The sequence below is a fragment of the Salmo salar genome, chromosome 13, assembly GCF_965601325.2.
Source record: "Salmo salar chromosome 13, fSalSal1, whole genome shotgun sequence".
NCBI classification, from domain to species: Eukaryota; Metazoa; Chordata; class Actinopteri; order Salmoniformes; family Salmonidae; genus Salmo; species Salmo salar.
Window position 1 is genome coordinate 14,715,998 of NC_138303.1, and position 11,701 is coordinate 14,727,698.

At 41.9% G+C, this 11,701-nt stretch overlaps 1 protein-coding gene across 1 annotated transcript; it reads right to left on the reverse strand.

Moving 5' to 3' along the window:
* Positions 1–377: 377 nt before the first annotated feature.
* LOC100380652 (peptidase inhibitor 16) lies at positions 378–10,638 on the reverse strand. Its single transcript, XM_014134527.3, has 5 exons — positions 10,270–10,638; positions 2,135–2,359; positions 1,811–1,920; positions 1,474–1,565; positions 378–1,159 (listed from the first exon to the last, which is right to left on the reverse strand). The coding sequence occupies exons 1-5, from the start codon at positions 10,435–10,437 to the stop codon at positions 789–791; spliced, it is 966 nt and encodes a 321-aa protein (XP_013990002.3). The 5' UTR covers positions 10,438–10,638; the 3' UTR covers positions 378–788.
* Between the last annotated feature and the right edge of the window lie 1,063 nt (positions 10,639–11,701).

Below are 11,701 nucleotides of genomic sequence, written 5' to 3' on the forward strand. Positions count from 1 at the left end.
GCTTAGCATGTTCTCCCCAGCCTTTTGTTAACATGTTCTCCCCTTTGTTAACATGTCTTAGCATGTTCTCGCCAGGTGTAAACCTTTCGTTAACATGTCTTAGCATGTTCTCGCCAGGTGTAAACCTTTCGTTAACATGTCTTAGCATGTTCTCCCCAGGTGTAAACCTTTTGTTAACATGTCTTAGCATGTTCTCGCCAGGTGTAAACCTTTTGTTAACATGTCTTAGCATGTTCTCCCCAGCCACTATACCATCCCATTCCCATCCATACTCTCTTCCTGCTCAGTTTTTTCCCCATCCTTTGTGGTCAAAGGTCAAACACGTATTCCCAGTCCAGACAACGGTGTAGAACATGGAAATGTTGAGACACAACAAGTAGAAGAAACAATATTTATTATACTCTATAGACAGACATTTACAGAAATATTCAATATTGACAGTAGTTATGCTCCTTTAGGTTTACAAATCACATTCATGTAGAGGACATGCCTTGCTTTAAGAAAATGTATTGCTGTTACATTTGTAACAGGTCGTAACTGTTATTATACAACTGTTATAATACATTGTTAACTATTGTATGTTGTGTGCTTATTGCTATTGCTAAGAAGGCATATGTCAAACTAGCAACAATAATTACTAGCGAGCAAATAATAACAAAATAACCATCAACAAATCCCTCTGCTATAGACATGGCTATAGCACAATGTAATTCAACTTCCAGCAATGTCCAGTTCAGTTCCAGATAGTGTGTGTGTATGTGTGTCATGCCTTACTCTCATACCTTCCCTCACAATCCTAGTGAGAGTAAAGCCAATAGGCTGGTAACAAGAAGTAGGGGGGTAGTGATCCTTCCTGCATTGGCTGGAGGTTGGTTCCTAGTCCTCTCCTTCTCCCTCTCCGCTGCTCTCTCCTCCCCCTCCCACTCCTCCTTTTCCTCCTCATCCCCAGCCTCCGTGCCTGTCTCCTCCTCTTCCTCCTCGTCCCCAGGCTCCGTGCCTGTCTCATCCCCCTCCTCCTCATACCCAGGCTCTGTGGCGGTGCCTGTGTGTGGGGTAGAGCTCTCTGTTGTATCCTTCTCAACATCAGGCTCCTCTGAAGGATCGGGGGCATCATGCTCCTCAACATCAGGCTCCTCTGAAGGCTCGGGGGCATCAGGCACTGGGGGAAACAGTGATGAAAATTCAAAAGGCACTCGCACATCTGAGCAATCTTTTTGCAGGTGCATGGTAACAGTTGAACAAGATGAAGGAAAAAGGAAACCGCACACTGCTCTTGATAGTATCATTGGTATTTAATAAGCTTTGATGAGAAAACAGTGATGAGAAATCTAAAGCTACGTCTTAGAAACTGATTACAGGGTCACTAGTCCAGAGCAGTCAATCTATCTCCACAAAGAGGGGATATCATGGTAGTGCTGTGAATTAAATGGAGGGGGGGGAAAGTAGTGTGATTGATAGGTGCTGAATTCTTACCACAGAGGTTCTGATCACATCGTGGCACATTGTCTGGGCACTTGGAGCACCATTCCCCTTCCTCATAGGGTTTCCCATCCTTAAACTTACCTCTGAAATGTAAATGAAACACAAGTCAATGGTCACTCAATCAGGGCTGTAAATCAGGGACCAAACCTAACGCGAACCCTAACACTAACCCTAACCACAACACCTAACTCTAACCCTAACGCAATCAGTGAAATGCAATGTAAGGATTCATTATGTTAATTAATTGATGTATTCTTAGACATCGTCTAAGTGTGGAAATAGGATATAAGTGTGTAAAGTTGTAAATATTCTTTGGTACCATACTTACTTTGGGTAATAATTGCAGACCAGGAAGGTAACTTTCTCGAAGGACAGCCCCTCTATGGTGTCACAGCGATGAGCAGCACAGCCCACAGAGTGAGAGTCCGCCCACACCATCTGAAACACCCCCATCAGTCTGATCAATTTACAATGTCTTCATCATCACCATCATCATCATCATCCCCCACCATCACAGAGGTTGTACACACAGGAGTAAACGCACCAAGGAATATTCAACCCGTTACAGTTATAGTACTGTCTCAGGTTATCAGAAGTCTAATTCTACCAATTCAGTGACATTGTCTAGCATCTCTCTTTCTGGGTCTCTCACCTGAGTGTAGTGTCCACACATCCTGTCATCCTGGCAGCTGTTGTTGTTGTAGTCGTAGTCTAGGTGCTCCAAGAACCAATTCTCCATGGTCATGTTGAGGTCCAAGGGCTCATTTGACACAAACAGGTTCTCTCCCGTGTTCAGCAACTCTAGATCCGGGTTCTGTTCCAACATACACTTCACAGCGTAGCCCTCAGCTAGGATCTTCAGCTTCTCATCCCATTTCTGCAGGGATAAAGAGACAAACTGTCACGTTCTGACCAGTATGAGGGTGATTTTGTTAGTGTAGGCTGGTCAGGACGTGGCAGAGGGTATTTGGTTTATGTGGTTCGGGGTGTGTGTATTATGTAGAGGGTAGTGGATTTATGTATTCCGGGGTTTTTGGTCACTGCTCTGTTAGTCTATGTTCTTTCTAGTTAGTCTGTTTTCTATGTTTAGTTAATTGGGGTGTGGACTCTCAATTGAAGGCAGGTGTTGTCTAGTTGCCTTTGATTGAGAGTCCTATATATTAGGGTGTGTTTGTGTTTGTAATTGGTGGGAGGTTGTCACTTGAATTGCTGTTGTTTGCCTTCAAGTCTGTATTCGTCGTCCATCGTTTTGTTTTGTTTGTATAAGTGTTTTCATTAAAAAGTTAATTATGAGCACTCAACCCGCTGCGCCTTGGTCCATTCCGCACCAGGCTTCCAGTGCGTCAGCCCAGTCCAGTACGTCCTGTTCCCGCTCCACGCACTAGCCCTAAGGTGTGTGTTTCCAGGCTGGCATATCCAGTACCAGCACCAGGCTTCCAGTGCGTCAGCCCAGTCCAGTACGTCCTGTTCCCGCTTCACGCACTAGCCCTAAGGTGTGTGTTTCCAGGCTGGCATATCCAGTACCAGCACCACGCACCAGGCTTCCAGTGCGTCAGCCCAGTCCCGTACGTCCTGTTCCCACTCCACGCACTAGCTCTAAGGTGTGTGTTTCCAGTATGGTACCTCCATTACCAGCACCACGCACCAGGCTTCAGTGCGTCAGCCCAGTCCAGCACATCCTGTCCATGTTCCTCGTACTAGCCATGTGGTGCGTGTCCTTAGTCTGGCACGTCCTAAGCCAGCCCCACACACCAGGCCTTCCGGCAACAGTGCCTCGTCCAGAGCTTCCGGTGACAGTGTCCCGGAGAGAGACGGCCCACTGTTCGGAACCAGGTGAAATGGCCCACTGTTCGGAACCAGGTGAGACAGCCCACTGTTCAGAGCCGAGTGAGTCTGGCTACAGTCCAGAACTTCCGGCAACAGTGCCTCGTCCAGAACTTCCGGCAACGGTGCCTCGTCCAGAGCTTCCGGCGACAGTGCCCCGGAGAGAGACGGCCCACTGTTCGGAACCAGGTGAGACGGCCCACTGTTCGGAACCAGGTGAGACGGCCCACTGTTCAGAGCCGAGTGAGTCTGGTTACAGTCCAGAACCAAGTGAGTCTGTCTACAGTCCAGAGCACCTAGAGTCTTCCTACAGTCCAGAGCTCCTAGAGTCTTCCTACAGTCCAGAGCTCCTAGAGTCTTCCTACAGTCCAGAGCTCCTAGGGTCTTCCTACAGTCCAGAGCTCCTAGAGTCTTCCTACAGTCCAGAGCTCCTAGAGTCTTCCTACAGTCCAGAGCTCCTAGAGTCTTCCTACAGTCCAGAGCTCCTAGAGTCACCCTACAGTCCAGAGCTCCTAGAGTCACCCTACAGTCCAGAGCTCCTAGAGTCTTCCTACAGTCCAGAGCTCCTAGAGTCTTCCTACAGTCCAGAGCTCCTAGAGTCTTCCTACAGTCCAGAGCTCCTAGAGTCTTCCTACAGTCCAGAGCTCCTAGAGTCACCCTACAGTCCAGAGCTCCTAGAGTCACCCTACAGTCCAGAGCTCCTAGAGTCACCCTACAGTCCGGGGTCGACAGAGAGGGACATCACTGTAGAGACAGTTTATGAGGGGAGTGAGCCAGGGGTGGAGTGGGGTCTGCGTCCGGCTCCTGAGCCACCTCCTGAGGGGGGAGTATTGGGGTTAGGGGGGGGGGGTGTTGCAGGAACACTGTCGGTGACGGTGGCCACCCTCCCTTCCCTCCCATGTACTGTTGGGGATTTATTAGTGTTTTGGGGGTTATTTGTTGTTGTTGTTTTTTGTGTGTGAGGGGGGGGGGGGGTAATGTCACATTCTGACCAGTATGAGGGTGATTTTGTTAGTGTAGGCTGGTCAGGACGTGGCAGAGGGTATTTGGTTTATGTGGTTCGGGGTGTGTGTATTATGTAGAGGGTAGTGGATTTATGTATTCCGGGGGTTTTGGTCACTGCTCTGTTAGTCTATGTTCTTTCTAGTTAGTCTGTTTTCTATGTTTAGTTAATTGGGGTGTGGACTCTCAATTGAAGGCAGGTGTTGTCTAGTTGCCTTTGATTGAGAGTCCTATATATTAGGGTGTGTTTGTGTTTGTAATTGGTGGGAGGTTGTCACTTGAATTGCTGTTGTTTGCCTTCAAGTCTGTATTCGTCGTCCATCGTTTTGTTTTGTTTGTATAAGTGTTTTCATTAAAAAGTTAATTATGAGCACTCAACCCGCTGCGCCTTGGTCCATTCCTGACGACCGGCGTTACACAAACTGTCATATTACCATCAGCGGTCCTCAGTAGCTTAGTTGGTATGGCAGGATGGTGGGTTTGATTCCCGGGCCCACACGTTGTTAAAATGTATGCACGAATCACTGTAAATCACTCATTTAGCATTCGCTAAATGCCATATTATTGTATTAGACTACAAGTAATCTGCCTGATTGCCTCTAACCTGTATACTGTAGATGTAGTGCTGCAGAATAAGAGACAGGGGGAGACATTAACCAACGTTGAGGACCATAACAGAACTCTTTGCACGTAGCACACTGGACAACTCTCTTATATTAGTGTTTCAGTGCTATACTGTATTAATATTAATCATACTATTTACCATATCTACCACATTGCAAGTAAGTTTGATTCCTAAACTCACATCCTATTGTCCTATTTCCTGATTCTAAAGAGGATAGTGAACAGTATGTGTATTCTAACAGCATGAACTATGATCTGTGCTCCTCCCCAGTCTAAATACCAGTAGTTCAGGTTTGATATAGATAGCACAGCACTAGCAGATTGTATTACAAGAGGTATACTTCTGATAATATCTGTAGATACAGACACTGTATTGCTGATGGTTTTGAATGGAGCTATTTATTTATGTATTCTGCCACACTAACCTTATTGTAGTTATTCCTGACCTGGAGCAAGAGGAATTTCCTTATCCACTATGGAAACGGTAATATTGTAAACCAATAAGGGACGGTTATACTAAGATTGGCCAGAGTCCTGAAGACAAACAATGATTATCTATGTAGCAAATGATCTTTATCGCCTTGAAACTATACTGTACATTAGATTACATTACACTATACTGTATATTAGATTACATTACACTGTACTGTACATTAGATTACATTACACTGTACTGTACATTAGATAACATTACAATATACTATACATTAGATTGCATTACACTATACTGTACATTAGATTACATTGAACTATAATGTACATTAGATTACATTACACTTTACTGTACATTAGATTACATTACACTATACTGTACATTAGATTACATTACACTATACTGTACATTAGATTACATTACACTATACTGTACATTAGATTACATTAAACTATACTGTACATTAGATTACATTAAACTATACTGTACATTAGATTGCATTGAACTATACTGTACATTAGATTACATTACACTTTACTGTACATTAGATTACATTACACTATACTGTACATTAGATTACATTAATCTATACTGTACATTAGATTGCATTGAACTATACTGTACATTAGATTACATTACACTTTACTGTACATTAGATTACATTACACTATACTGTACATTAGATTACATTACACTATAGCGTACATTAGATTACATTACACTATACTGTACATTAGATTACGTTAAACTATACTGTACATTAGATTGCATTGAACTATACTGTACATTAGATTATATTACACTATACATTAGATTACATTACACTTTACTGTACATTAGATTACATTACACTATACTGTACATTAGATTACATAACACTATACCGTACATTAGATTACATTACACCATACTGTACATTAGATTACATTACACTATACTGTACATTAAATTATATTACACTATACATTAGATTACATTACACTTTACTGTACATTAGATTACATTACACTTTACTGTACATTAGATTACATTACACTATACCGTACATTAGATTACATTACACTATACCGTACATTAGATTACATTACACTATACTGTACATTAGATTACATTAAACTATACTGTACATTAGATTACGTTAAACTATACTGTACATTAGATTATATTACACTATACATTAGATTACATTAAACTATACTGTACATTAGATTACATTACACTGTACTGTATATTAGATTATATTACACTATACATTAGATTACATTACACTATACTGTACAGTAGATTATATTACACTATACATTAGATTACATTACACTATACTGTACATTAGATTACGTTAAACTATACTGTACATTATATTAGTCACACCAACATTCCCATGTAAACTATTATCCTTCCTTATTAAACCAAACCTCTACTAAGGAACCTATGAGGAACCTTGCGGTAATATGTGTATCAGTGGTTGAGGAATGTCATCTGATCATTTCAGTCCAACTCTTCTTCAAGTATTGGAATGACAGAACAAGAGGACGTGATCACACTCGGCAGATAAGGCCTGATCTTGACTGAGATTGCTAATTGTTATGGTGATAATATGTTTCAAAAAAATGCAGAGATGCAATATCGTACGAATGCATATTGTTTTTGTATTGTGAACTGTCCAGACAGAGAGATCCAGTGTGGAGTCATGTGAAGTTCAGTTTATTTGTCCAGTCACAAACAAACACTTGTATTGGAGGATGCTAGTTGAAATACCACAACATCTTGCGTCCTAGCCTCAGGACATCAGATCTCCTCCTCTCTGTGCTTTAACAAACAGAGCTGTACTCTATATCATTGCTGTGCTTCAGCCTGAGATAACAGAGGCGTCACCCAGACCATCTGGTCAGTGTTACAGATGGGGGATCTTAATTTAAGACAGTTTGCTACAGCAATAAAATAATCCTGCGTCAATAGGAAATACGAATTATTATGTGGATTATAATTCATGAACATTTCTTGTAGGGGCTGATAAATTTTTCATTAGGGCAAATCAAGTCTGACACAGTCAATGAATCACCAAGTAGTGACATAGAAACACATAGTAGCCAATTACATACAATATGGTTATGTTTTGAAACCTCCATTAAAATTCGATTGAATAAAAATAAAGAAATAAAATGTATTTGTCAGATACATATTCAGAATACTGTGGATTTGTTGGTCATGACACATGATTCCAGTCAAATTAGTTCTATAAAGTTCTGAGTGAATGTTATGAACCCATTTACTCTGCATTCTCAGTCCTGTTTACTGAAACAGGCATGAACATAAAATGTGAAAATGGCCCCAGTGGAGTGTCCATCAAAACACAGAGACAGGCAAAGACATCCCTGGAATCAGTCAATGGCAGATAGCAACTTGCGCAAGCACATTACACAATATACACACACATACACACACACACACACACACACACACACACACACACACACACACACACACACACACACACACACACACATTCCCATGCATTGCACAACACTGGACTCAACTCTGAACACCCACTCGCACTGAGGCACAGACAGGCTCTATCAACAAAGTAATTCCCGTAACTCTGGAGGTCAACAAAGTGTGTCTTGGGATTACTTCTATAATTAATATTCAGATTTAAACGAAGAAGCCCTGTTTTTTGTCAACTTCCTGGTGTGGTTAGATTTATTAGGGATAATGCATCTTCTGCAGCACTGTGATTTAGTGACTAAAACAAGAGTGATTATTTATGTACTAAATGTTCTGTACTACAACCAACTTTTGATCAGCAAAACAATGATATTCTAGATGGTTATGACACTGTAGACGGTTATGATACTGTAGACGGTTATGATAATGATACTGTAGACGGTTATGATACTGTAGACGGTTATGATAATGATACTGTAGACGGTTATGATACTGTAGACGGTTATGATACTGTAGACGGTTATGATAATGATACTGTAGACGGTTATGATACTGTCAACGGTTATGATAATGATACTGTAGACAGTTATGATACTGTAGACGGTTATGATACTGTAGACGGTTATGATAATGATACTGTAGACGGTTATGATACTGTAGACGGTTATGATAATGCTACTGTAGACGGTTATGATACTGTAGACGGTTATGATAATGATACTGTAGGCAGTTATGATACTGTAGACGGTTATGATAGTGTAGACGGTTATGATACTGTAGACGGTTATGATAATGATACTGTAGATGGTTATGATACTGTAGACGGTTATGATACTGTAGACGGTTATGATACTGTAGACGGTTATGATAATGATACTGTAGACGGTTATGATACTGTAGACGGTTATGATAATGATACTGTAGATGGTTATGATACTGTAGACGGTTATGATAATGATACTGTAGACGGTTATGATACTGTAGACGGTTATGATAATGATACTGTAGACGGTTATGATACTGTAGACGGTTATGATAATGATACTGTAGACGGTTATGATACCTGTAGACGGTTATGATAATGATACTGTAGACGGTTATGATAGTGTAGACGGTTATGATACTGTAGACGGTTATGATAATGATACTGTAGACGGTTATGATACTGTAGACGGTTATGATAATGATACTGTAGACGGTTATGATAATGATACTGTAGACGGTTATGATAATGATACTGTAGACGGTTATGATACTGTAGACGGTTATGATAATGATACTGTAGACGGTTATGATACTGTAGACGGTTATGATAATGATACTGTAGACGGTTATGATACTGTAGACGGTTATGATAATGATACTGTAGACGGTTATGATACTGTAGACGGTTATGATAATGATACTGTAGACGGTTATGATACTGTAGACGGTTATGATAATGATACTGTAGACGGTTATGATACTGTAGACGGTTCTGATAATGATACTGTAGACGGTTATGATACTGTAGACGGTTATGATAATGATACTGTAGATGGTTATGATACTGTAGACGGTTATGATAATGTAGACGGTTATGATACTGTAGACGGTTATGATAATGATACTGTAGACGGTTATGATACCTGTAGACGGTTATGATAATGATACTGTAGACGGTTATGATAGTGTAGACGGTTATGATACTGTAGACGGTTATGATAATGATACTGTAGACGGTTATGATACTGTAGACGGTTATGATAATGATACTGTAGACGGTTATGATAATGATACTGTAGACGGTTATGATAATGATACTGTAGACGGTTATGATACTGTAGACGGTTATGATAATGATACTGTAGACGGTTATGATACTGTAGACGGTTATGATACTGTAGACGGTTATGATACTGTAGACGGTTATGATAATGATACTGTAGACGGTTATGATACTGTAGACGGTTATGATAATGATACTGTAGATGGTTATGATACTGTAGACGGTTATGATACTGTAGACGGTTATGATACTGTAGACGCAGCCAGAGTTTAGTTTTTGATACGAGACAGTTTTAAAGCTGAATACCAAACAGATCATTTAATAATGAACAGCTATCAGTATGACACCAAAATAAATCTCAATCAACAATTCCCTCTCCAGAAGAAGGCTATGTATCTACCTCTACCTGCAACCAACTCAAGATCAATTATACTACAGATTAGCCCCATGAGAGGAAATAGGGCTGCTAACCATACCAGCAGACAGCGGGCTGAACTCCATCAATCCCTGCAGCCATACAGTAGGAAATCTCAGGATCAAACAAGCTCATCACCACAAAGGGTTCAAACACATCATTTCCACACCTGCTAATGCAGAAGTGCCCTGACTGAACATGTCCCATCCTGCAGGAGACAGCAGATGCAGCTAGAGATAACTGCCCATCCATCCTCCCCAGTCACGCAGCCCTTACCACTTTACGCATGTAGGTGGCACTGGGTACCACCTGGCCCCGATAGCTGTTGTGCAGCTCCATGAGGGTCTCCGCGTCCTCCTGGCTCAGCTGGCAGGCGGCTGGACACTGGGTGACGATGACATACAGTCCCATCAGGCCAGCCCAGAGAGCTGTCCCCCTCAGCATGTCTGTCTGGGAAGTGAAGTCCTCTCTCCCTCTCTCTCTCTCAAGAATTACTTCAGATATCTGCCGGTGTCAGCCTTGCTGTTTGTCTGTTTCTGTATGTGAGTGTGTGTTTACAGTGTGTACGTGTGTGTTTTGTGAGTGTGTGTAGTGTGTAGTGTGTGTGTGTACTCCAGCTGCTCTGCTTCTTCTCTTAGATGTAAAGCTCAGCCTCCTTAGCCTGGGTATATTAAGAGGGAGTGGATCCACCCCGTTCTCCACAGGAGAACCACAATATTGACTCCCCTCCTCACCCTCACTAGGTCACATTACACGCTGCTCTGACTGGTACGCACCGACACCGCACCACCCGAAAACAATCACCCTATTCTTATGAATCTGGTGTGATTTCAGGCAGGACACAGACACAGATTGAGCTATGTAGAGATACAGATACATGTCTCTGACTCACACGCAGTTGGCCTTCACTATGTGCTCATTTGCTCTAAACACTGAGTCAGGACACAGATTTCCCCGTAGTGCACCAAATAGGAAATATCTTAAAACCAAGCATGATGAGTGAGCGGCATTAGGCAGTTGATCTATGTTGTGTATCTCACCCCGGTGTCATGTTGACTTTCGTTCTCCTTCCATTACAGCCCTTCATAGAGGAGACATTTCCACAGCTGATAATGTGATACTATGCTTTGGGTTGGGTGGGACGCACAGGAGGCTGCTAATGGGAGAACGGCTCATAATTATGTCCAGAACGAAGCAAATGGAATGGCATCAAACACCTGGAAACCATGTGTTTGATGTATTTGATACCATTCCACTGATTCTGCTCCACTCATTACCACGAGCCCCGTCCTCCCCAGTTAAGGTGCCTGTGGTTGGACGTGATACACTTGGCACATATACATGCTCTGTATCTTCCACATTCTGGTAGCTGACAGACGTCTTTCTCCTGGGTGCATACCAGTTCCTTTTCGTTACATTTCCAGGAATTTCCAAGAATATTTCCAAGGGACACATTCCTAAACCCATGAATTGGAATTGTATTATTTCATTATGACAAACGTAGCAAATAAAGCCGTTTTCCCAGGTCATAATTCATACAATCCTGATGGTACCGGTGGGAATGTACCGTTGCTCACACCAGGGCCTGAATAAGGTTCACATCCAGCACATAGAGACCATACATACATCATCTCCATGCTCGTTCATGTAATAATAATCCCCTTATGACTGTATGGGAGGCCAGCCAGAGGTTTGCACTGCAGAACAT

Excerpts from the sequence above, each read along its gene's own strand:
- LOC100380652 (XM_014134527.3), bottom strand. The coding sequence starts at position 10,437 with ATGCTGAGGGGGACAGCTCTCTGGGCTGGCCTGATGGGACTGTATGTC. Across the intron at positions 2,360-10,269 it reads CCACCTACATGCGTAAAGTG|AAATGGGATGAGAAGCTGAA; the intron begins GTAAGGGCTGCG and ends TTATCCCTGCAG. Across the intron at positions 1,160-1,473 it reads ATGTGATCAGAACCTCTGTG|TGCCTGATGCCCCCGAGCCT; the intron begins GTAAGAATTCAG and ends TGTTTCCCCCAG.